The 25111-nt window shown below is 29.6% G+C and overlaps 8 protein-coding genes across 9 annotated transcripts; 4 read left to right on the top strand and 4 right to left on the bottom strand.

The window, feature by feature from the left end:
• The first annotated feature begins 7 nt into the window (after positions 1 to 7).
• LOC124498911 (putative MFS-type transporter C09D4.1) lies at positions 8 to 1546 on the top strand. The gene has a single exon (XM_047062746.2). It carries the CDS (start codon positions 8 to 10, stop codon positions 1439 to 1441), a length of 1434 nt encoding a protein of 477 aa, XP_046918702.1. The 3' UTR covers positions 1442 to 1546.
• LOC124498916 (lysophosphatidylserine lipase ABHD12) lies at positions 1502 to 3577 on the bottom strand. Its single transcript, XM_047062752.2, has 3 exons — positions 2442 to 3577; positions 1727 to 1987; positions 1502 to 1669 (listed from the first exon to the last, which is right to left on the bottom strand). The coding sequence occupies exons 1-3, from the start codon at positions 3575 to 3577 to the stop codon at positions 1579 to 1581; spliced, it is 1488 nt and encodes a 495-aa protein (XP_046918708.1). The 3' UTR covers positions 1502 to 1578.
• On the bottom strand, positions 2271 to 7981 carry kz (putative ATP-dependent RNA helicase kurz). 2 transcript variants are annotated; one of them, XM_047062744.2, is made up of 4 exons: positions 7687 to 7949; positions 4373 to 7622; positions 4191 to 4310; positions 2271 to 4121 (listed from the first exon to the last, which is right to left on the bottom strand). In XM_047062744.2, the coding sequence occupies exons 1-3, from the start codon at positions 7897 to 7899 to the stop codon at positions 4234 to 4236; spliced, it is 3540 nt and encodes a 1179-aa protein (XP_046918700.2). In that variant the 5' UTR covers positions 7900 to 7949; the 3' UTR covers positions 2271 to 4121; positions 4191 to 4233. The 2 variants fall into 2 exon arrangements, with proteins under 2 accessions (XP_046918700.2, XP_046918699.2); XM_047062743.2 differs by having other exon boundaries at positions 2271 to 4310; positions 7687 to 7981.
• A 55-nt stretch (positions 7982 to 8036) lies between these two features.
• ari-2 (E3 ubiquitin-protein ligase ari-2) lies at positions 8037 to 11047 on the bottom strand. Its single transcript, XM_047055501.2, has 3 exons — positions 10718 to 11047; positions 9799 to 10612; positions 8037 to 9724 (listed from the first exon to the last, which is right to left on the bottom strand). The coding sequence occupies exons 1-3, from the start codon at positions 10928 to 10930 to the stop codon at positions 9231 to 9233; spliced, it is 1521 nt and encodes a 506-aa protein (XP_046911457.2). The 5' UTR covers positions 10931 to 11047; the 3' UTR covers positions 8037 to 9230.
• Positions 8097 to 9110, top strand: holn1 (CD2 antigen cytoplasmic tail-binding protein 2 homolog holn1). Its single transcript, XM_047062750.2, has one exon. It carries the CDS (start codon positions 8097 to 8099, stop codon positions 9108 to 9110), a length of 1014 nt encoding a protein of 337 aa, XP_046918706.2.
• A 77-nt stretch (positions 11048 to 11124) lies between the features above and the next one.
• Positions 11125 to 12832, top strand: LOC124498913 (uncharacterized). Its single transcript, XM_047062747.2, has 3 exons — positions 11125 to 11329; positions 11397 to 11690; positions 11773 to 12832. Exons 1-3 carry the CDS (start codon positions 11254 to 11256, stop codon positions 12639 to 12641), a joined length of 1239 nt encoding a protein of 412 aa, XP_046918703.2. The 5' UTR covers positions 11125 to 11253; the 3' UTR covers positions 12642 to 12832.
• Positions 12833 to 14735: 1903 nt separating this feature from the next.
• Positions 14736 to 20453, bottom strand: Bsg (immunoglobulin domain-containing protein Bsg). The gene is made up of 10 exons (XM_047062748.2): positions 20220 to 20453; positions 19718 to 20153; positions 19471 to 19649; positions 19295 to 19411; positions 19045 to 19221; positions 16265 to 16376; positions 15959 to 16200; positions 15549 to 15887; positions 15340 to 15478; positions 14736 to 14971 (listed from the first exon to the last, which is right to left on the bottom strand). The coding sequence occupies exons 1-10, from the start codon at positions 20263 to 20265 to the stop codon at positions 14917 to 14919; spliced, it is 1842 nt and encodes a 613-aa protein (XP_046918704.2). The 5' UTR covers positions 20266 to 20453; the 3' UTR covers positions 14736 to 14916.
• Positions 20454 to 21880: 1427 nt separating this feature from the next.
• Positions 21881 to 25102, top strand: Gbeta5 (guanine nucleotide-binding protein subunit beta-5). Its single transcript, XM_047063019.2, has 9 exons — positions 21881 to 23253; positions 23321 to 23499; positions 23561 to 23637; positions 23710 to 23839; positions 23907 to 24050; positions 24122 to 24262; positions 24357 to 24453; positions 24577 to 24743; positions 24816 to 25102. The coding sequence occupies exons 1-9, from the start codon at positions 22692 to 22694 to the stop codon at positions 24825 to 24827; spliced, it is 1509 nt and encodes a 502-aa protein (XP_046918975.2). The 5' UTR covers positions 21881 to 22691; the 3' UTR covers positions 24828 to 25102.
• The last annotated feature ends 9 nt before the right edge of the window (positions 25103 to 25111 follow it).

Raw genomic sequence — 25111 nt, 5'->3', positions numbered from 1 at the left:
ATTTGTCATGGCTAAAGATGAAATGAATTCATTATCGGATTCAGAGAAATCTTCGAAGAAAAAATATAAAGTATTCAAGATTCGATATTTTCTACTATTTTTATTCGTAATTCTATCGATGACCAACGCTTTTCATTGGGTCATCTATGCTATTGTTGAAGCCATCACAAGAGAATATTATCATACGACATCATTCTGGGTCAATAGTACATCGACAATATATATGATCAATTATATTATCGGTATAATTCCGGCCACTTATTTTTTAGATCGTTATGGTTTACGTATTTCGCTTATCGTTGGAGCATCAGGCAATGCTTTAGGCTCAATCATCAAATGTTTTTCCATTGATCGTTCCCTATTCTGGATAGCCATGCTTGGTCAAACAATAATTGCTTCATCACAATTGTTCATACTGAATATTCCACCAATGTTATCGGCAACTTGGTTTTCGGCTGATGAAGTAACCATTGCAACGGCTTATGGTGTTTTTGGAAATCAAATTGGTGTAGCATTGGGATTTTTAATTCCACCGTTGTTGATGCCGGAACTTGCTCCATTAAATACTACTACAAATTCTTCATTGTCGACATTTGCGCTAGATGGTGAAATTTTGGCTGATGATAGTAAACAAATTGAACAAGCATTCATGTGGCTGTCATATCCAGTGGCTTTGATCACCTTAATAATTCTGATATTGATTTACTTATTCTTCAAAGATAAACCTGATGTTCCACCAAGTAAAGCTCAAGCATTGCTAAAAGGATCGAAGAAAGAATCTTATTCTGAAACACTAAGTGGACTATTTTATAATAGAAATTTTTTCTTACTTTTTCTCAGTTATGGATTGAATGTTGGTGTTTGTTATGCAGTCAGTACTGTATTGGGTGCAATAGTTGTACAAACAATGGGTTTGGAATACCAGAATGATGCTGGTTTTATGGGCTCACTGATTATCGTATCAGGTATGTTTGGATCGATTATTTGTGGTTACATTTTGGCATATACCGGAAAATTTAAATTGGTCACCATCATCACCTATGTGGCAGCCATGTTTGGATTCATAGCTTTTGCTGTGGCTTTGAAAATCAAATCAATTATGATGATGTATCTGATAAGTGTCATTTTGGGTTTTTTCATGGCCGGTTATTTGCCGATTGGATTCGAATTTGCAGCCGAAGTAACGTATCCAGAACCGGAAGGTACTTCCGCTGGTTTATTGAATGCATCGGCACAAATATTCGGTATAATATTGACCTATTTTTTTGGATCAATGATTGATATCATTGGACCATTTTGGACAAATATTGGCTTTTCCATCATATTGGCAATCGGTGTTTTATTAACAATGCTTGTTACAAATGATCTTCGAAGACAAAATGCACAACGTGTGTTGAAAATAAAATCTTTGACAGATCAATCATCATCATCTCGAAAATAGATATCCAAACCGAATGTATTAACCTAATAATCAAATCTATTAAATTCAACTCAATGTTACTTCTATGATAAGGTTAATAATTTATTAAAAATAAAAAAAAACATCGGAATTTCAGAAAATTGACAATATAGTTTAAATTAATCATTTATGATTAGTTCATCGATTCCCCAATCTTCATAGCTACCATCTGGTAAAAATCGTCGAATAATCAATGGTATTTTACGTTCCCTAAAAAAAAGAATCACATATTTTTAATGCTATAAAAAAAACAAAATAATTTCTTACTTGAGTTCTTTCATCGCTATTTGTAATGGATCAGTTTCGCCTTCCAATTCGACCATGATTGGTGCGCACATAGCAATCTGTAAAGCTCTAGTTCCTAGAACTCTGGCTCTTTCATATTTAGTCATATACGGTGTAGTTATCTTTTTAACATTTTGTTTCTGTTGCATCTGATCGGCGGGTAAAAATTCAACATTCTCTTCATCGACAGCTTCATCGCCAATATCATCAGCATCCACGGCATCATCGAAATCACCTCCAAGGCTATCACATCAAATTAATAAAATAAACATCATCATTTTGTAAAAAATGTTATCAAATAAAACTTACTCATCAATATCATATTCGTCATCAGACATTTTGTAAAATATTCGATGTTCAAATTAATAGAATAAAATCCTAAAAAATCGAATCAAACAATCTGTCAAAACAAAAAAAAACATGCTTTAAATGAGCTATCCACATAGGACGATTGAAATTGGAATCAAGGTATTTAATACAGTGATATCTCGGTTAATTCAAATCATGATCATTGTTTCGTTGTACATTTTTCTGGTTGATTGCTTTAAATAAATTTTATTTTAAATTTAAAATTTTACTATAATTTTAAAATATCAAATTATGCAATAGATATTTATGATAAGAAAATTTTATAATTAAAATCAACATATCCTATGATTGTTGGACAGATTTAAGAAAATTATCCACTTTTTTATACAGATCTGGATCAAGATAAATATCTTGATGGCCATAATCAAAATGAGCGGGATATGAAATAAATTGAGTTCTTTGTGCAACATTTTTCGGTTGCAAATGTCGAGCTTGTTCATATAATTTTTTTCCAAGATCATAGGAAACAATACCATCATCTTCTGCGTGAAGTATCAATAATGGGCAACGAATTGCCGATAATTGAGCTGTACTATTGAAATTAAGTTCAGGATTATTGACTAGTGGTTCAACGAAACAATATTCAAAATATGGCAAAAAGGAAAATAATTTGATCAATGGATAATGATGACTTGCTTCGACAATTGATGTAAAACCTGCTTCAATTACCGCTGCAAATGGATAGATTTCATCTGGACATTCATTCAGAAATCTAGTGGCAACAGCAGTTCCTAATGAATGTCCCCAAATAATGATTCTATTGGATGTGACATTATTTTTCAATATCCATTCATAAACATTTCGAGTATCATTTGTAAGGCCAAATGTACTAGGCATTACATTAGTTGAATCAGCGAATCCACGATAATCAAAAGCAATAACATGAGCATTTAATTTTTCACTGAGTACATTGTAGAGTTCACGACGATGATAAAAGGCTCGACTTGCCATATTACCATGTAGATAAAGAAAAATTATTCGATCATCATTGAAATCATGTGCAGCTCTTTTACATTCTTCATGTTCATCACCGGGAAATATATGCCAGGCACCAAGGCTAATTTTTTCATCATTAGTTTCAATTCTAAATGATCGTGCACAACGTAAACCAAATTGTTCCGTATCCGAAAGATCATAGAAATAATGAAAATTGACAATATTCAAAAATACACCCAAATGTTGAAATGTGAATGAATTACGAACAATGATTGGAATAATAACAAAAACAATAAATAATATTAGAATTATCAATGATAATATAATTGAACATAAATTTCGTCGGATCATCATGATGAATTTATTTTCGTCGTTTTGACGACAAACTGTTTTATTAATCGATTGCCTATGGAATGATTTGGTTTTTTTCGGTGGCGACGACGCATCTTTTTTCATATTATCGTCATTTTTTATCTTCGTCGTCATTGTAGCCGAAGAAGAAACGCGCTTTCGAATATGTGAATCCATAATTTTTTTTTTTCGTTTTTTGTTTTTAATATTGATAACGATTACAATTGCTGCAATATAGCTACTAATCGAAGAAAAGTATATAGAAATCGATATACGAAGAAGATTAACACACAGTTTAAAACAAAAACAACAACAATACAACCACAAGTTTATATTCTTTTATCATAAATGTACAAGGAAATGTATTGACGTAAGCAAACAAAGTGAATACATTGCTTGTATCATTTATAATATTAATAAATTAAAGAGTTACAACAAAAAAAAAATATGACCACATCGAACGTTTGCATTATATCAATATATCAGTAAAATAATATTGAAAAAACAAGGAAAAAATCAAAGTTTGATGACATCATCATCGTCATCGATATTAATCACCGATGATGATGTAAACACATACAATAGATGGCGTACTAAAGAAAAACAAGTTTTTCTTTATTTTCGAATTTGAATTTTGATTTTGAAACATGCATGTATTTCTCAGATGTGTTTGTGTGTGTGTGTGTGTGTAAAATAAAATTGAATTGCAAAATTTTTCATCCTTCAAAAAAATAATATTACAATGTTTTTAAAACAACAAACAAGCACTTTTCATCAGATGAATACATACATTTTTAAAGCCTTGAGGTATATATAAATTGTTCGTTTGTCCATTAACAGGGCGGCCAACATTTACGAACATCAACTTTATGGCCATCATTAATCCATTCCAAATATTCTTTTAGTAAAACTAAAATAAAAAAAAATAAAGTAACTACTAAATAATGTCATTTTTTTGATTTCGAAACTTACATTTAGGATTGATTTTCCATTTGTTCAATAAGGCATGTTTACAATCGATTCGATTATTTATCAAACATTTAATTACATTGTCCACTTTTGGTTGTACCATTGCCCATGATTTCACGAATAAAATTGGTGGTGAAGAAATGTATGATAAATTTGCTTTCAATGAAGGAAATACTAAACCATCAAATAGAAAATGAGCAAAATGACAATACTTGTCCAGACCATCGGGATAATCTACTTCAATGGCTGGCAATTCCCAACCATGTGGACCGAATGTTGATCGGCGATGACATTTAATACAATCATCATCTGGATCATATCTTGGTGGTGGATCTTCCAATGGATTCGAAAATGTACAATGTTTAGCGCCATAGATGGCGAGCCATTCCATTTGAATGGGTACAATATTTCTCATGTACATCTTACCGGCATCTGATGATTCAAATATCTCTTGATAGACAACATAATCATATGTCTGATTGAACATGACCGAATGTGGAGAGATGAATACATTGTGTTCAACTTCGATTGATTGATAACAATTTCTGATGGATTTTTGAACTTTACGAACTTCACCATTATCATCTTGTACAGTAACAGTAGTGAAAGGTATGCGTTTAGCAATATGATCACTAAATCCTGATAGATATAGTTTACTTAACATCTTGACCTGGATTTCATTCGGTACGGATAATTCCGATGAAAGTGTTTGATTTTTCATTATCGATCGAAGTTGATTCAATAGTTGTAAACGGAGTTTATCTGCTTCACGTATGGCATTATAACGAAGACCATGTGAAACGCAGAATTTTTCACTAAATCCATGATAATGAGCTGAGCCAAACGCACTTAACAATGTCCAAAGATCGCCCAATATTTGACAGAATGGATGTGAAAAGAACCAGCTTTCACGTCGTTGTTTGATCGCTTTCGACACATCAGTTGGGAAAAATTCTTGTACAGTTAACAGAGAAATCAATGTGACCACCAATGGAACAAGATTCGCTTGTGTTGATAATAATAATATTCGGCTATATCGAGGTGAAACCGGAAAGTATGACATCAATCGTCCGAACCAGGTTATTTTTGAGCGTTCAATCTGTTTATTTTTCTTTCCAGTCAATGTTTTCGTTTCAAGAGCATCCAATTGATTCAAAAGCTTTTCCGCTACAATCAATGCTTCCAGATTAGGTTTAGTAGGAAATGGAAAATTGGTTACATTTTCAAAACCGATGGCTTTCATCTGCAATAATAAATCATCGATTGGTTTCTTTAGAATTTCTGGTTCAGAATACTGTTTGAATTGATCATTGAATATGGCCGATGAATAGAGACGATAACAATGGCCAGCAGAAGTTCGACCAGCTCGTCCAGAACGTTGATCAGCTGATGCTTTAGATGTCCAATCTATAAGAAATGTCGATACACTGGTCATACGATCATAGACAATATTTTTTACTTTTCCTGTATCAATCACATATCTAATATTCGGTATCGTTAATGATGTTTCGGCTATATTCGTTGCAATAACACAGAGACGACATCCAACTGGTGGTGGCTGGAATACCAAAGCTTGTTTCTTACTGGGCAGCATAGAATATAATGGCAAACAATATAATGGTTCTGTTGTTGTTAAAAAACCCAGATCTTCTGTGTATTCATTATCTTCATCATCATCATCATCATTACTTGCATTTCCATCATCATCATCATTTGAATCGTTATCACATAAATCAAGACCATCGATAATTTTTTCACTAGTTTCGACTGGATCAATAGAATAAACGTCTAGATTAATTCTTGATTTAGAATTCAAGATATTTTTTGAATTTTCATCATCGGTAGATTTTTCAATTACTTGTTCATTATTCGGCACGGTTTCTTTGGCAGCTTTTGTCTTGTTATTCGGATTGGAATATTTTTGATCAATTTGATGAGTGACAGGAAATTTTGCTTTCAACATAAGAACAAGAGATAAAACTTCTGTACGGCCAGTGACGAATACAAGAATACCACCCGGTGGTGAAACTGAATGAATTTTACAAATTTTTTTGAATGCTTCCTGCATATAATTTGGATTTGTATATTTACTAAAATGTATAGTGACTGGATATTGGCGAGAATCAATTTTTATAACTGGAGGTGGAATCTTGAATAGATGTTTATTTTCAGTGAAATCTTCCACACGTAACGTGGCCGACATAATAATCAACTTTAATGGATCACCATTTCTATGGCGAACTTGAACGATACGAGAAAGAAAGCCAATCAAAATATCGGAATAAAGACTTCGTTCATGTGCTTCATCGATGATCAATGCAGAATATTTATTCAAATATAAATCTCGTTCGATTTCTTTCATCAATATACCGTCAGTCATGAATTTTATTCTCGTTTTATCACTAACATTTCCTTCGAAACGAATCTGATAGGAAACTTCCTTTTCGGTCATATTAAGCTCATAGGCAACTCGTTTAGACATTGAAATGGCAGCTACTCGCCGTGGTTCAGTGATACCAATCAATTTTCCATTGGTCGCATAACCAGCTTCATAAAGAAATTGTGGAACTTGTGTTGTTTTACCCGAACCAGTTTCACCACAAATTATCACCACTTGATTATGCATAATTGCATCCATTATGTTATGCTCTTCCGCCAATATTGGCAATCGTTGACGAGCTTGCTGTATCTCTTCTGGTCGATCAACATTGACAAATATGCTTTTCTTTTTATCTTTTACTTCTTTATCATCTTCGATTTTTGATTGATTTTGTTTAGAGGTCTTTGTATTTTGATGTTCACCCTCGGAAGATTCTATGACTTCGTTGGATTTGCTTTCAGTTTCATTTTTTTCTTCAAACTTTTGATCAAAACCAGAATTAATATTTTTAGTTTCGATTTTTTCATCACAATTTTCTTCATCGTCCGATGAACTTTCTTGTTCATCATCATCATCATCGTCATCAGTATTAAAATTATCATCAAATCCAATGATATGTGGATCTTTACGATTGAAATTTTTTTCATTATTTTTAAATTTAATTTTTCGGATTTTGAATCTTTTACGAGATGAATCATCATTTCGTTCATTCAATTCGTCTTTATCATCATTTTTATTGATAGAACTATATAATCGAAGCAGATCATTAATTTTTCTTTTTCCAACCGTTTGAACAATACTTGTGGATGGCATACTATTATATTCATTTTCATCGATTTGATATTGTTGTAAATCGTTTATTAAATTTGTCCGCTACAATGATGTTGATATATATCTAGATTAAAATAAATTAAAAATTTACAAATAATCTACTTACATTTAATTTACGATTTTTTCTTTCCAATATTTTTTCCAATTTTTTTTTCTTCTTTTTTGACAATAATTGTTTCTTGATCTCTTCATTTTTTGCTCGAATATTTTTCTCTTTTTTCGCTGCATCACTTTTATCCGATAATATCAATGGATTAAATTCATCATATTTACTTTCATCCACTTCGAATTCGATTTGAATTTTTTGTTGTTTTATCATTATTCTGAAACCTGGTTATATAAAATTTATTCACAAAATGAATTTTACAGAATGTTTGGAATTTTTTACATGCATGCACGCAAGAACACATAAAGCGTGATTCTTTAGTTCGACTATTTTCACCTAATTGAAACGACATAAGCATTCAATCATTTCTCGGAATTTCATCAAAAATAAAATTAATTCAAAAAAAAAAAATGAATGAAAATAATCAAATTTCCGACAATGGTGATGAAAATGTTGATGAAAAACATAATGCGTTTGGTAAAAAATTCAAACATACATTAGACAGTGATGAAGAAGATGATGAAATTGGTGCAGAAAAATATAATATTTTGGATGATGATGCCATTGAAGGCACGGAAAGAACAACAATAGAATTCGATGGCGATATCAAGATTACACCATTCAATATGGACGAAGAACTAGAGACTGGTCATTTCGATAAAGAAGGTACATATATTTTCAAGAAAGAAAATGACATTCGTGATAATTGGCTTGATAATATCAATTGGAATGTAATAAAACCAACAAAGACAGAAACGATAAAAAAAGATGAAATAAATGCTGATCAAGATTCATCCAGTGATGACAATGAAGAAACAACTATCAGCCAAGCCAGTATCAAAGAATTTTATGAACAAATCATATTATTAGTTCAACCAGGAGAATCAATTCGAAAAGCTATACAACGTTACGGTAAACTATGTAATCCTGAACGTAAAGGTCAGAAACGAAAAATCCATTCAAATGAAGCGACCACCAATCAACAGTCGTCAGACAAAAATGAAACCAAAGAAAAAATGATGAAATTGATTTCGATTGCCGATCAAATTCTTCAAACAGGTGATATGGACATTTATGAACGAACATTTGAACAATTTAAGCTACAATTGAATAAAATCAATGATGTAGAATCGATACGAAAACAATCATCTGATAATAATGATGATATGTTTAGCGATGATTTTGATGATAAAAAACAATCTACTTCTAAAACGGTAATATCAATGGATGAAACGAAAACTAAATGGGAATATAGATGGGAAGATAAAGATAATGCACAAATATATGGACCATATTCCAGTGAAGATATGTTAAATTGGACTAATCAAGGTTACTTTGATCAAGGTGTTTTTGTACGTCGTATCGAATCAACTGATGCTCGATTCTATAGTTCGAAAAGAATCGATTTTGAATTATATATCTGATTTTATTTGTATAATTTTATAATAATGAAAAACTCATATAATGTATTCATAAACTCATATGTCAATCAAAAAAAAAAAAAAAAAAGAAATCGTTGATCATTTGAGAGAAAAAAACAAGTATCAGTATTGGAAAAAATTATACAACAATGTAGTTCGTCTTTTTTCAACGATTGTCATTTGATTTTCAAGTGCACCACGATCAGTTGTTTCAGCGTTTTCAATTTTCCATGCTAAATTTTCAATCTCATTTTCCAATGCTGCCTGTTGAAATTCGAACAGTTCTTTTTGTGGACGACATTCCATATAATATGCGTATGGATATGTATATTGTAATGTATAACGACATTTTGAAAGAATTTTGGCACCACGTAATAGATATTGCCAATCGATCCATGTACCATTGTTACGATTAAGTTCATCATCAATTTTTGCTTGTATTCGTTGTCGATTTTCGTCCTCTAATTTTAAGCTTTTCATATGATTATCCCAACGTTCATAGTAGAATAGATATTTTTTCAATGCTTCTCTAGCTCTTTCTGATTCATTTTTTATATCAAGATTTTCTTTATATTTACTACATTTAAAATATTGTGGTCCATGTATATCCCAAGTGCCTAATGGATATAATAGAATGAAAATAATTATTATTCAATAAATCATCAGCCAAAAAAAAATCCAATACACAAACCTAGACAAATCCAACAAAATTCATGTTTACAAGAATAGCAGCTCATATGATTACAGCCACCATTTTTTTCAATACAAGAACTACAATTTGGACAAAGCTTAGTATGTGCACTAATATAATGAGCTGTTTCAGAATCATCGGCACATTTACGATACCAAAGTAAAATGGTTTTACAATCAGTTGGAGCATGATAATCATTACCACATTGAAAACAGAATGAATTATTACAATTTGTACAGGTAACACGTTTAGATGCTGGTTGTTCTTGTGCGGCTATAACTGTTTGACATTCGGAATTTATACAAAGTCTCATACGAATATAAGAATCAACTGATTCACGAAATGAAAGTAAATCATATTTTTCGCGTAATAGTATGGTTTTTTTAAAAATAAAATGAACAAAATCTTCAGGCAAAAATAGTTGACAATCAGAGTTCATACAACGAATACCAGTTGATTGACCATTTTGAACATTGACACGGCAATAATTGAACCAACAATCATGACAAAATGAATGGCCACAAATCAATGATAAGAAGTGATCTTTAAAATCTCTATCTAAACATACATCACAACAAATCATTAACAATGATAATGATGATGCTTGTTGATTCTGTTCTGATTGTATGGCTGTAGGCGAACAAGAGCATTCATATTGCCATGCTTGTGCTATTGAATCTTCCCAGCTTTTATGAAAAGGTTTTACACCTTTACATTCAAAATATTCATTATCACATGCGAAATATTTGTTTAAAACTTCATTTGCATCCCATTTACATTGTATCAATAGCATTTTAGCCAATGAATGATTGAGCTATATTATATGCAATAATAATAAAAATAGAAATAAAAAGCCAAACAAATAAAACAATTAAAAAAAATGGCTTCCACTTTAGCGATAATTATATAAACAACATACCTTTATACGATTAGTTATACTATGAATTATATCATTTAAAATATTTTTTGCTTCAGAAAAACTAATACAACGATAATCAAAATGTTCTAAATCTTTCGTAGGTCTATCATCATTATCATCGATTTGTTCACCAAAATCTTCATAATTATCATAATTCCAATCATCAGTATCATCATAATGATATTCATCATCATTATCATCGTTATGCATCATGTTTTCAAAGTTTAAAATATACAAAAAAAAAAATACCAGCCGTGGTGATTTCGATTTTTCGTCAATTTGTGTTTGTGTTGGCTTGATTTACAATCATTCATCGAATCCGTTACCATTGTTCAACATAGATGGCGTTAATCATCATCTTTTATTGTTTTTTTTTCTCATTAAATGACAAAAAACAATCAACGATCAGGACATATGGTTCTCGTCTTGTTGTGTTTATGATCACAGGATTTGACAGTGATGATTTTTTGTATTTTTTTTTCCCATAAATTTTGTTTGTCACTTTTCATTTATAAATAAAAGATTATAAAGTCCTCATGATGATGATATTTTCTAATCGTTTGTTATTGTTAATTTTTATATCGGTCATATATTTCAAATCTGCTAATGCAGGTAAGTTTCATTTGTTTATAATTCATTTGAATCAATCAATAACGATTATGATCAATTAAAATTTTAGATGAGATATTCGTTAATGGTGATAATAAAACATTGATTAATGTTGATTCAAGTTACAATATACATCTGAAATCAAGAAATTTTCCACTTTCATATCATTTCAAATATATTTTTAATATACCTGAATTAAATATTCACGATGAAATATTCATTTTTTCCACTAATATTGATTGGCGATGGAATTTTACGAAAACAGGAAACTATCAGCTCAACATTCAGGTATTTCTTTATCCATTTTATAATATGATTTATGGATGGAAAATTGCAGAAACAAATGTTCCACTGGAAATCGATGGTAAGCTCTATTTTTTCATCATCATCATCATCAATTATAATGTTTGTGATGTAATTATTGTCTCGTTTAATTTTATCTACAGATAATTTGGACAATTTAATTTCAATCGATGCTAAACAAAATGTATCCAGTTTGACAACAGATTATGTTTTTGCAATTAACAAAACTGTTGATTTTTCACTCAATATTGATCCACAAAGTATATTGACTCGTTTTGCTGATCGTATTTCATATGAATGGAATGTTGAAGGGCCTGGTGTGAACAAAACAAAAATTCCACAGAAAACATTTGATTTTGTTTTCGAATCATTGAATGAATATTCAATTTCACTTCAAATATCGACAACGTTTCCACACAATCAAATGAATTTCAGTGGCAAAACGGTAAAGAAGATACAGATAAAAAATCCCATTACTGATGTTTCTATATCGGGCAATAATTTTGTTGAAAATGGATCACTATTACATTTGAACATTACCTGTAATGGTAGCTCCAACTTTTTACTATGTCATGATTTCGCTCCAATCAAATCGAATGATTCTTGTTTTGAATCTGGTAGAGTTTTATCGAATTGTGATTATCAAATAACTCATTATTTTCCTGAAAATGGAACCAAATACGTTAACATTGGTATCCGTAATGATGTGAGCACAGTTTATCGTAATGTAAAGATTACCATTTATAAGATTGGTCCGAAACCATCGTTTGCTTTTGTCATCATACCATTGATTAGTCTATTATTAATTATTGTGATTGTCGTTGTCGGTATAACACATTTCATTGGACAACGACGACGAATAAATGCTACAATAGAGGTGGCAACTATTGATAATTTTGCCATATATAATGATGCCAATTTAGGCGATGATGATATGCAAACATTAATGGGTGAAAAAACATTCTGTCGTCGTGTTAAGGATTCATTCATTGAAACATTGTGTCCAAAGTGATGGAAAAGATTCATTCAAAGAATTATTTTTACTAATAAAAATAACAATCATCGATATATTTGTTTGTTTGTTTTTTTTTTTAATATTTATTTTGTATGATGCGCTTCTTTTTGTTTCTTAATATTGATTGATCGATGTGTACATATATATAATGATGATTTCAATATAAAACAATAAAAAAAAACTTTTCCCATTCATTTATTAATAATCATTTGACAATTTCATCTTTCATGGACTTTCTTTCGTAAAAATAAACACCGACAAGATTTTGTTTGATTGAGAGAAAAAAAAACCAGGATTTCACGCTGGACATACACACACAGACACATTGACTGTTATTATTATTAGTTTATTATATATAGAATCAAAACATTGAAAATGAATTTAACAAACAATCAAGCAAAAGAAGTATATATTTATCACAAACTGTTGTTGTTGTAGTTGTAGTTGTAGTTGTTGTTGTTGTTGTTGTTTACATAATAATTATATATTCACAACATTAATAATAATGAAATATAATAACGACCATGATTTATGAACGAACACAAAACACAGAACAAAACAAAACGAAACGAAAAAAAACACATACAGACATACAAATAGAATAGAAATACAATCAATAGGAAGAAGAAAAGATAAAGAAATTCACGAAAAAAAAATGATTCACTAATTCTCATCATCAGATTGATACATTAATCAATCAATCAATCTGATCTGATCTATAAATAAATTGGATTAATAATAATAAAATTGAATGTAAAACATCTAGATTATATAAATAAATGCAATTTGTTTTTTTTTTGGATTGAAGTTTGAAATTGATTCACTCAGATTTTTATTCAGTATTGGTGTGTGTGTGTGTGTGTGTGTTTTTGAATCTAAGACACATTTTTTTTCCATTGAAAATTGAAATTGTACTGGTTAAAATCATAGGGCCTATATATAATAAAAATTTTTTTTTTTCATCAAATTTGACTAGAACAAAACAAAAATCAATCAATCAATCAAAGGAATATATCGATAACAGCAACAAAATAATAATAATAATAATTGGTAAATAGAACAATTGAAAATGATCAAAAAAAAAAAAAAAAAAAAACAAAAGAAAAGAAACCAATTCAAGTGAATATTTATCCTGGATAATAATCATAATCATAATAATAATACGTTAATAATTAAAAGAAAAAAAACAATGACAAACTAAACGATATCATCATCATCATCATAATAAATTGGGTGTGTGTGTGTGTTTGTTGAGACCAGCTCAACAATTTTTTTTCATTTTGTTGTTGTTGTTGTTGTTTGTTGTTTGAAAAAAAGAGGTCAGATATTACAAAGACATTTTAAAATTGTCAATTATGAGCATCATCAATGTTTTTGTGTGTGTGTATATGTCTGTAAAAACAAATGAAATACATGATCAACAAGAATGAACAAAGAAAACATTTCTCAAGTTACAATAATTTTTTTTTGTTTGAATGATAATAATAATAACTTTAAATTTATATAATATATATGTTTGTGGATGTGTTTTTTATGGCTGCAGGCTTTTTTGGTGTGTATAAAAATGTATCATTTTTTTTTACATTTATTGAAATAATGATGACGATGATGATGATGATGATGATGAAAATGATGACGATGATGATTGTATTCATTCATTCATTTATATATTAAGTTATATGCGGCAGATTTATGTTTATGAAATCAAGAGGAAAAATAATAATGTCGTTGATGATGATGATGATGATGATGAAAAGTTACAAATTTTTTGTTTCATTCATTTTAAATCATTACAGATAAAGTTGTGTAATTGAAATTATATTGATGAAAAAATGTTCAAATACAAAAAAAAAGTCAGAAACGCACACACTGAAATGATTCGAATATCGATACTGCTGCTGCTGCTGATGCTGCAGATGGTGATGGTGATGATCATGATGATGATGAAAGTTTTCGGTAGATTCTGATGAGAAAATTTCCATGCTGTTTTATTTTATATATAAATAAAATAGGCAACTTGAATATTTATTTTGAATATATATAGAAACAAATAATTATAGGGTTGTTTTTTTTTCTTCTTCTTGACTTTGATTATCCATGTTTGGTTTGTTGTTGTTTTTGTTGTTGTTGTTGATTTTTTTTTTGCAAATCTCAGCTTTCAAACAAACTCATCGATTGGATAAAGCTGTTCATTTCGTTTTTTTTGGTTTATTGATGTTGATTTATAGTTTTGAATTTGAAATAAATGATTCATCATAAAATGTATATATCATCATTTTCTTTGTCTCAAATCGTGTGATCTGGAAGCACAATCATGAGATTTTTTCCTATTTTTTTTTGTTTGTTTGTTTGTTTGTATTCGTAAATATTAAAAAAAAATCATTACACAAATGATGACAAATTTACGAATACACAGTGAAACAGAGATGATGGATAGGAACAAGATGGAAAGAGAGAGAGAGAAAAGAAAAGAAACAAATCAAACACTGTTGCTTGTTATTATTATTAAGCATATTTTTTTATGGTTAAACAGATAAATAAAATATTGTTTCAAAAGAGACAAATAATAATAATTAAATTATGATTCAATAATTCTGAAACACACACACAGAAAAATGATGGAAAACTAAGACAAAGCTAATAAAATAAAACAAAAAACCCAGAGACAGACACACATGCAAACATAAACAATTACCCTTCACCATTTTTGTTGTTATGATCAACATCATCGAAATCTGGTTTCACTTTTCTTTTTTCATAGACAAATATTATAATACAAAGTATGATCACTTCGGCAACTATGCCTAAAAATGGCCATAATGCGGCATATTTATCTATAATAATGATGAAACAAAAAAAAAAAAAAATAATGATTCCAAATTTTATCATTAAAATTGTAATTACCTTTGATTCGAAGTAAAATAGTATTATTATAATCGGTAATTTCATTTACCGCTTTACAAACATAAAAATATCGATCTTGCGGCACTATCGATTCAATTGTAAGCACACTTTCTTGTGCTGTTTCATTGTTTTGGATGGAAACTCTTGTATCCGATAGGTTAATTGCACGACCATTATCCGGTTCTTCAAATTCACCATACATGAGCCATTGTATTTTTGCATCTTTACCATAACCATCAATTAGGGCACATCGAAGTGAAAGACGATCGCCTTCCACCAAATTGGCAGATTTATAATTATCATTTTGAAATTCATCAAATGGATGTAACAAAGGTTTGGCTATTTAAGGAAGAAATCAATAGATATATTTAGTTTTATTTATTTTTGTTTCCGAAAAAAATTCCGCTTACTTCTAACTTTTGTTGTATCCGCTGAATTATAAATTTGACATTTATAATCACCAATATCAGCCAGTTTGGCTTTATCAATGACTAGATCCCATTGTTTATCGGATATTTTATCCACATAAATTCGATCATCATCATCGTCGTCATCATCACCATTATTGTCATGATCTCTACTATTATCATCATCATCATCATCATCATTCTTGAGTCTATCGTTAACATTTAGTTTAACATTATCTTTATACCTTTAGGGAAAAAATTTTTCAGTTATTCAATTCTACAATAACTAAACAAACGAAAGCAACATACCACGTTGGTGACATATCCTGTGGTATAGGAATCGAATCGGATAACCGACAAGAAATCCTTAATTGTCGTCTTTCAATAAGAATTTCATTGTCATCCATGTCGATGGAATTATCTATGAAATGTAAATAAAAGAAAATATCGATTCATTAATCGGAATGTTGAATAACAGAAAAAAAAAATTTTTTCGATAAAAATATTGGCTAATTGTCAAATGCATACCGACAAAATAGAATAAATTTAAAAAAAGGATGACTAGAACGAACAAATTATTGTGATTGGCCATATTTGGAACAAATTTTTTTTTATTGTATTTTATTTTTGAGAAACGTTGATTGTTGAGAAAAAAAAGGAAATATGAATTCCGTTTCGTGACTATTAGAATTCGAAGTAGAGAGGATTATTTCTTGTTTTGTTTTGTTTTGATTTTTTTTTCGAAGACTTGAGATTATATAATAATTATTATTAACTTTTAAAAACTATCACTATTAGATAAATTGAAATAACAGCAAAAAAAATTGGAACGAGAGCGATACGATTGTTGGGCACTTGTGATGATTTATTATTATTATTATTATTAATTAATTAATAATCGGAAATTTGGTTTGAAAAACAAATGCATGTGACAAGATAAGATAATTATATTGAACAAGAAAAACTGAAAATAAATAAATAAACAAAAAAAAAATTCTTTTCAATTTGATGATGAAGATATCTTTTTCTGGTCAAATAAATTGAAACATTGTGATTAGTAGATTAGACATTATCATCATCAAATGAATGAATTCCAATTGATTAACACACAAATAAAGACAATTTTCGGGAGCGTCTATAATGATTTATTGAGATTATTATAACGCCATTATAATTATGTGAAAATATTTTTCTGACGTCATTTTTTTTGTTTTTTTTTTTGATAAGTCCATAAAATAAAGATCTTATCAGTGTGTGCGTATACGGAAAGCGATTTGTTGCTTAGAATCAGACAAACAAACAAACAAAAAAAAAAGAAAATTGGAACAAACAAAAAGAAAATGGATTTGAGATTAAATGAATCAAGTTTATATTTGTTTTTTTCGTTGTTGTTGTTGTTGTTGGTTTTTTTTCAACAATTTACAAAACAATACAATGTTTACACAATATGATGACTTCTATGTCACATTCATTCAAAATTCATTTCAACATTTCAAATTCCACACTACCATCAACACAAACGTGGTCACACACATAAAACATCAACACACACACACACAGACACACAGAAACAAATGGAATTTTTTTCCCTATTGCCTTCTTCTTTGATCTTTCCACTTCTTACTAAAAAAAATAGCAACCACCAACAAAAAAAAAGTTATATGATCGTCGTATAATACAATCACAAAACAAATCTTTCTTATTCGTTTGCTGCTCAATATAAATGTCTCTATAAAGAAAAAAAAAGAAATAAATGAAATGATGATGATGATCTTTAACAGCAGTTAATTATCTTTTTTTTTATTATTATTCGTCCTATTATTAAATGTTTTCATTTCTGATGATGATGATGATGATGGTGACAAACAACAAGGCTATGGATGGATTCAAAACAATGTATAACGACGAACGATGAATGAAGACAATTTATGATCATCAAGATGGTCGAAGTTTAACTTGAAGATTTCATATTTTCTTCTCGGTGTATGTGTGTGTGTGTATTGCATGTATTTTAATCAAATTTGTTAGAATTATCGGAAAAAAAACAAAACAAAAAAAAATTCTTTCGTTGCAAATTCTGTTGTTTTTGTTAAACACCAATACACAGATACATGTATACACACAATACAAACAGAATTGGAAAAAAAAATTCTTGGACAACCCCAGAAAAAACAAAACTTTCTTTTCTATAGTTTTTTTTTCTCTTTCTCTATTTGGATCGTTGTTTGATCGAATGTCGTTGGTGATATCACATTATACACATACACACACACACACACACACAGAGAGATATATAAACACATAATTCTTGTGCTTGTCGGTTATTCTTTTTTTTTTTCATCCCCGCCGCCCCGGTTTATGTGTACGTTAGGGTTCTAGTTTGGCGCAGATACACAAAACAAAATAAAATAAAATAAAAAAAGGAAATAAAGAAAAAGATATACAAAACACAATAAGCAACATATAAAAAAAAGTACTCAAACTCAATATTCTTTTTCAAAAAAAAAAAAAAAAAAACGGTGTGATGATATCACCGCTGCTGCTGCTGCTGCTTCATGCGTTTGTGTTTTATGTTTATCCTCTATCGGTCAAATAAAGACAGTGAAAAAGGATACAATGAAAGTAGTGGTAAATTTAAATGAATGGAAAAAAATCTCGATATCAGTTTTGTATACTACTACTACTACTACTGCTTTCATGGATAAATTCATACACTTGTATTACTAATACTACTACTACTACTCAGTATAGTAGAAGTATTCGAATCCAAATTTTTTTTTTTCATTCATAATATAACGGTATATTAAAAAAGATATGTAGGAATTTTTTTTTTACGAGAAATAAAGAATAATAATGATGAGGGCGTCGGTGCTAGATTCTCTCTCTCTATATACTAATTGAGAATTTATTATTTTATATGGTAAAAAAAAATTCTTTTGTTTGGCAATTCACATGCCAGTGATGTATGTATGTGGCCAGTAACCCATTCAACATTTTTTCTTTTTTGAAATATGGATTTATAACAATTCTTTTGATGATGATGATGATTCTAAATGTAATTTTTTTTTTTTTTTTTGAAAAGCACTTACCATCAACAATCAGTTTGAAAGATTTTTGATCCATTGTCCAAATATTATCCACTTGACATTTATAGATGCCTGAATTTTGCCGCTGTAATCGATCAATAATGATCATATCATTAGGTTGTTCACTTTGGTCAAAATGAATTTCATTCATTGATGATGATGATGATAAGGTATTATTACCTATTTGATTGACGAAAGTGGTGAAATCTTGTAGTAGTTATAAAACATTTATATATACAAATATAAAACATACCAATCATCCATGTAATTGTTCCTTTTGGATAACCACTATAATTACAAATCATTATAAGACTATCATTTTCTTTTCGACGAATTACATCCATTTGAAATGGTTTCACATGTATTGCAGCTACAAAAAATAAAAACAATTTATTTATTTATTAGATTAGATTTATAATGATGAAATACCACGTAATTCTATTGTTTGTCCTGGATTTTTTATTTGATCCAAATCAATACCGTCTATGGGAAATTGGCAATAATATTGTCCAGCATCAGTTTCACTGGTTGCATTATTGATTAACAAACGATTTTCATGTTGAACACGACGATCATCTTCTTGTTTGATTGGTAAACCGTTTTTACTCCTATTCATAAATGATAAGATATATAAAAGTCATATATTTGGATTTATAAAAATGTTTATTACAATTACCAATTGATTGGTGAATGATAATGATGGCTATAATGACCGGATTGACATTCCAATAAGACATTTTTGTATTCTTTGTCCAGAATTTTAACTAATCTAAATGGTGATATATCAGTATGATCAAAGCGAAATTTTGGAATAACGTGAACATAATGTACTTTGATCGAATTATGATTACAACGATAGAATCCTTCATCATTTATGCTAACATTTTCTATTAACAGAATTTCTCGTCGATTAATCGATGATGATGGTTCATTTTCAAATTTAAATTCTATCCGTGAATCTTCAAGATCATCCAATCGTTGATTGTTATGTGACCATTGTGGCCACAAATATTTGGATAATATGCATGAAATTCGAAGAATATTACCTTGATCAACATATTTAGGTCCGTCATAGATTACATCGGTTTCTAATAGATTTACACTATAAATTCCTGTAATTTTAACACAGAATTTCAAAATCAAAATTCATTCATTTATAAATAATTGACATGGATTACCAAATCGACAAATAATGACGAAATAAACGAATATGAATGACAACATTATATTGCCGTTGTGCAGATTCTTGTTGTATGTTGGATGATAAATTTGCGGATAAAAATGATTTTTTTTTCATAACAAAATTCTTTACACTAGATAAAACATTTTTTTCGAAAAAAAACAACAAAACAGAAACTTTACACAGAAATTTTCAACCAAATTCGACCGGCATCAACAACACAAACTGGAATAATGAAAACCCAAAAAAAAAGAAAAAAATTCCAAATCGACCAGACTAGAATTTAATTCGACAATAATATATAATCATCACATACGTCAAAGCAATGAAATGAATAAATCTTTACATTGGCAAGCTTTTCCAAAAATCATTTTGATTCGTTTGATTTTTAAAAATAGAAGAAAAAAAACGAAAATCTAAACAAAAAATAAAATAAATTACATTTCATCACCCGCTAGCTGGATCATCATCATCATCATAGTCATTTAATGATTAATGAAGAAGAAAGACTATTCAAACAAAATCAACGAATTAACAAATTCTGTATATCTGTATTTCTGTTTTTTGTTATTTTGTTTTTTTGTTTCTCGTTCAAATCAATCTTTTCGAATCGATATAAAAATTGATGCAATATACTAATAATAATAATTCCATTATCATAATGGTCATCATTCATCAAAATTGGTCAGTATTGTATTTGTTTTTGACAACAAAAACAGATCTCTTCCCGTGGGTCTGAGGTATGAATACAAAAAAAAAAATATTACAATAATCGTTGAATTTTCCTCACTTTTCATTCATTTGTTTGTATTCATATGTGCGTGTGTGTGTGTGTGTGTGTGTGTAAATGGCAATTGGAAACTGGATAGAAAAAAAAGAAGAAGAGATACGATTATCAAATGATCATGATCATCAACAACAGCAGCAGCAAAATATAATGTTCCGGTTGGTCAATCATTGTCTAAAACAGTGCAGTCTAAATAATTTTAGTTTTTATTATTATTATTATGGAAATAATAATAAATTGACCGGCATAAGATAATGGTAACAACAAAAACAACAAAAATAATGTTTGGAATTGACAATAAGTAACATATATTGGTGACAAACAATGTATGAATGAATTGGTTCTTTCTTTCTTTCTCTATCTTTCTCTATTTCTATTCCATGGACAGAATGAAAATGTATTCTATATTGTCAATGAATTTACATACAATACACAGAAGATTTTCTTTTTTATTTTATATATTACTAAAAAAAAATGAGCTTTCATAACATTCATATGAATGTGGATAAGATAGATCATTTGACGGACTAACAGGACATTCAAAGAGATACACATTAACGTATATATGTATGTGTATGATATAGAATATTCTAAACAACAATAGCAGTAGTAGTATTGGCGCTACCAATATATTGATGATGATCAAAGCACTGGAAATGGATAGCAACATAACCGTATACGGTTGTATGATTGAAGCAGCGGTATTGTTTAGAATTTGGAACCAAGTAAAAAAAACCAAAGAAAAAACACACACACACCAACAACAACAACAACAACACCAGTCCAAAGACATTGAATGGATGAACAAACGAAAATTGTATATATTACAGACAAACTTAAAGAACCTATATGTTGAAAAAAAAAATTTGTTTAGAGAAGATTCTATACCAGATACAAAAATACAATGAGTATGTGTGTGTGTGAGAGAGTTAGAAGCGAAAAAAAAACACCGAGAAACCAAAATATTCCATAAACTAATCATTCAGACCAAATGAGTATGGAATTTTTTTTTGTGTGTGAGAGAAAACGAAAATAAGAACGAGATAGAGACAAGGAGAGCAAGAGAGAGAAGGAGAGGGAGAGAAAAAAGTAAATTCGAAAGAAATGGATTCTTGATGACTGATGGTTGTTTTGATTGAGTGAATAATTCTGTCTTAAGTGACCATTGATTTCATTGAATTGTTTTTTGGTTTTCTGAATCGGCATTTTAATGAATTTTCCGTTTTTTTTATTCATCACAAAAAAAAATTTTATTTATGTATCTGTGTACAGAATTTGATCATGGAATAATTATGCGAAAAAGTTTCATCAAGAATAACAATGACAAATGATGATCGACGATGATTCTATATTTTTTTTGTGAACCGGCATCCACGATTCTTTATTTCGTTTCGTTTTGAAGATTCAATTTTAGCAATCATGATCAAAGTTTAATGTGATTTTTAAGAAAAATTTCTCATCATGATGATAGTGATCATTCAACATTAAATTACTACTATTTGCATGGTTTTTTTCTCGAAAATTATTACAGCTCATCCACATAAACACTCACCGTTAATTCATAAAAAATAATATACCAATGATAACAACGTAAGTTTTTTTTGTTTGTGCGTGTGTGTGTGTGTTTACATAGGCAGTGTAAGGTGAACATTGAACTTGCTTGATGATCTGATTGTTTGTCTGATGATGGCAACAAGCGAGACAACAACTAGTGCCAACAGTAAAAATGGTCGTTTAAATGATAGCCAACAACAACAATTTCAGCAAATTATCAATAGTACAAATTCAAAGTTGCCCATCCATTTATCATCATCATCATCATCACCACCGCCGGTATCATCAACAACGACAACGACGAAATCGTCGATGTCGATGTCTGCTCCTCAAAATACCTCGTCAAACACTTCAACATTAAAGACGAATACAAATACAACGAATATAAAACAATCGTCATCTACATCAACAACATCGACATCCAAAGATAATTCAGAATTGTCCAAAATAATAACAACAACAACAACAACAACAACAACAATGGCTGCTACCGTTACTTCAGCGCCAACTGCAACAACATCAGAATTCAATAAAATATCTTCCACGATGACCACAACAGCATCTACGACTGTATCGACAACAACCATCATAACAGCCAATGATGAAACAACAATAGAATCATTAAGAAAAGAATTGGAACGATTAAAATTACGATTAGAAGAAGAACGAAATAAATTGAATGATGTATCATGTATGTGTAATAATAATAAAAAATTAATGAAAAAAATTAAAATTTTTTAATTAATTTTTCTTACTAGTTTCTTCCGCTGCCAATCGATTAGATCATATATCCGTTATGAATATCAAACCACGTAGACATCTTAAGGGCCATATTGGAAAAGTATTATCTTGTAATTGGTCCAATGATAATCGTCATCTGGTCAGTAGTTCACAAGATGGTCGTGTTATTGTTTGGGATGCATTCACGGCGACAAAGGTAAGATTATTGTGATTTTTTTTTCAAACGAACAATACATAAATATTGAATTTATCATCAGGAACATACGATTACGACACCGACTACTTGGGTCATGTCAACAGCATATGCTCCTTCTGGAAATTTTATCGCTTGTGGGTAAGTTTGTTTATTTTTTTTACTAATTTAGAAAAAAAATTTAAAACTTTTTTTTCATTGTAATTTAATCAGTGGCCTCGATAATAAAGTCACTGTTTACCCTTTAACCTACAGTGATGAAGATATTTCTTCGAAAAAGAAATCTGTAGGTACACATACATCATACATGTCGTGTTGTTTATTTCCTGGTTCCGATCAGCAAGTATGTATCATTAGTTTATGTGATTCTTTTAAAAAAATATAACCTTCTTGTTCAATTAATCATACAGATTCTAACGGGTAGTGGTGATAGTACCTGTTCGTTATGGGATGTAGAATGTGCTACATTGATACAAAGTTTTCATGGTCACTCTGGAGATGTTATGTCGATAGATTTATCTCCTTCTGAAATGAGCAATACCTTTGTCTCTGCCGTATGTTATTATTTTTATTCGATCTAATTATAATAAATTGATTGTAATTAATACATTTTCATTAATCACAGGGCTGTGATAGACAAGCTCTTATTTGGGATCTACGTAGTGGCCAATGTGTTCAATCATTCGAAGGACATGATGCTGATATTAATTGTGTGAAATATTTTCCAAGTGGTGATGCTATCATAACCGGATCTGACGATGCAACGGTAAATGTTGATGTTTGGCAATTTATTTATTAATTTATATCATCGTCATCATCATCATCATGCTAACTAATGACAATATTTTTATTATATATAGTGCCGGCTATTTGATTTACGAGCCGATCGTGAAGTTGCCATTTATTCAAAGAAAAGCATTATTTTTGGTGTCAATTCGGTTGATTTTTCCATTAGTGGTATGTTTTCTATCATTCTAATCATCATCATCATCATTTAATGATGAACAATGATGACATGATCAATCATAATTATTTTTTATCATCAAAATGATCATTATTAATGAAATTTTTTTCTCTTAGGTCGTCTACTATTTGCTGGTTATAATGATTATACAATCAACGTTTGGGATACACTAAAATGTCAACGTCTTTGTGTTCTATATGGCCATGAGAATCGTGTCACTTGTGTTCGTGTTTCTACCGATGGAACTGCTTTGGCCAGCTCTAGTTGGGATTTTAGTCTTAAAGTAAGTTTATTATTATTTAAAAATTTGAGATTTGGTATTAATTTTTGTTCTTTCATCATTTTCATTTTTTAGATTTGGACCTAATAATTTGCAATCGATTGATTTGATTGATTGATTTGATCTCCAATTTGTTGTTTTATATTTATATAAATATATGTTATAAATAATTGAAGATGATATGTAAATGATGTTCGTTTGTGTGTGTATGTGTTTGATGATTAGTTGGATGTTGAATTAAATAATTTTAGAGATAATTCAGCAAATATATCCCGATCAAAAATCATCACTATCTTACACACTTGTGATTGTGAATTTGAGAATAATAATAATAATAATATAATATCAAATTTTCTTTCCATTATCATCAT

This window comes from Dermatophagoides farinae, chromosome 2, assembly GCF_024713945.1.
Source record: "Dermatophagoides farinae isolate YC_2012a chromosome 2, ASM2471394v1, whole genome shotgun sequence".
Taxonomy (NCBI): domain Eukaryota; kingdom Metazoa; phylum Arthropoda; class Arachnida; order Sarcoptiformes; family Pyroglyphidae; genus Dermatophagoides; species Dermatophagoides farinae.
This window is presented reverse-complemented; position numbering and strand designations above follow the sequence as displayed.

Bases quoted from the DNA above. Each gene is read 5' to 3' on its own strand.
- LOC124498911 (XM_047062746.2), top strand. From the start codon at position 8: ATGGCTAAAGATGAAATGAATTCATTATCGGATTCAGAGAAATCTTCG.
- LOC124498916 (XM_047062752.2), bottom strand. From the start codon at position 3,577: ATGGATTCACATATTCGAAAGCGCGTTTCTTCTTCGGCTACAATGACG. The intron at 1,988-2,441 runs GTATAAAAAAGT...TTGATGTGATAG, and splicing joins ATTTATCTTGATCCAGATCT to CCTTGGAGGTGATTTCGATG. The intron at 1,670-1,726 runs GTAAGAAATTAT...TCTTTTTTTTAG, and splicing joins ATAGCGATGAAAGAACTCAA to GGAACGTAAAATACCATTGA.
- kz (XM_047062743.2), bottom strand. From the start codon at position 7,899: ATGATAAAACAACAAAAAATTCAAATCGAATTCGAAGTGGATGAAAGT. The intron at 7,623-7,686 runs GTAAGTAGATTA...ACATCATTGTAG, and splicing joins GAAAAAATCGTAAATTAAAT to CGGACAAATTTAATAAACGA. The intron at 4,311-4,372 runs GTAAGTTTCGAA...TTTTTATTTTAG, and splicing joins ATGGAAAATCAATCCTAAAT to TTTTACTAAAAGAATATTTG.
- holn1 (XM_047062750.2), top strand. From the start codon at position 8,097: ATGAATGAAAATAATCAAATTTCCGACAATGGTGATGAAAATGTTGAT.
- ari-2 (XM_047055501.2), bottom strand. From the start codon at position 10,930: ATGATGCATAACGATGATAATGATGATGAATATCATTATGATGATACT. The intron at 10,613-10,717 runs GTATGTTGTTTA...CATATAATATAG, and splicing joins GTATAACTAATCGTATAAAG to CTCAATCATTCATTGGCTAA. The intron at 9,725-9,798 runs GTTTGTGTATTG...TATATCCATTAG, and splicing joins ATTTTGTTGGATTTGTCTAG to GCACTTGGGATATACATGGA.
- LOC124498913 (XM_047062747.2), top strand. From the start codon at position 11,254: ATGATGATGATATTTTCTAATCGTTTGTTATTGTTAATTTTTATATCG. The intron at 11,330-11,396 runs GTAAGTTTCATT...TTAAAATTTTAG, and splicing joins TTTCAAATCTGCTAATGCAG to ATGAGATATTCGTTAATGGT. The intron at 11,691-11,772 runs GTAAGCTCTATT...TTTTATCTACAG, and splicing joins TGTTCCACTGGAAATCGATG to ATAATTTGGACAATTTAATT.
- Bsg (XM_047062748.2), bottom strand. From the start codon at position 20,265: ATGTTGTCATTCATATTCGTTTATTTCGTCATTATTTGTCGATTTG. The intron at 19,412-19,470 runs GTATTTCATCAT...TATTTTTTGTAG, and splicing joins ACAAACAATAGAATTACGTG to CTGCAATACATGTGAAACCA. The intron at 15,479-15,548 runs GTAATTACAATT...TCATTATTATAG, and splicing joins TATTTTACTTCGAATCAAAG to ATAAATATGCCGCATTATGG.
- Gbeta5 (XM_047063019.2), top strand. From the start codon at position 22,692: ATGATGGCAACAAGCGAGACAACAACTAGTGCCAACAGTAAAAATGGT. The intron at 23,500-23,560 runs GTAAGATTATTG...ATTTATCATCAG, and splicing joins ATGCATTCACGGCGACAAAG to GAACATACGATTACGACACC. The intron at 23,840-23,906 runs GTATGTATCATT...TTAATCATACAG, and splicing joins TTCCTGGTTCCGATCAGCAA to ATTCTAACGGGTAGTGGTGA.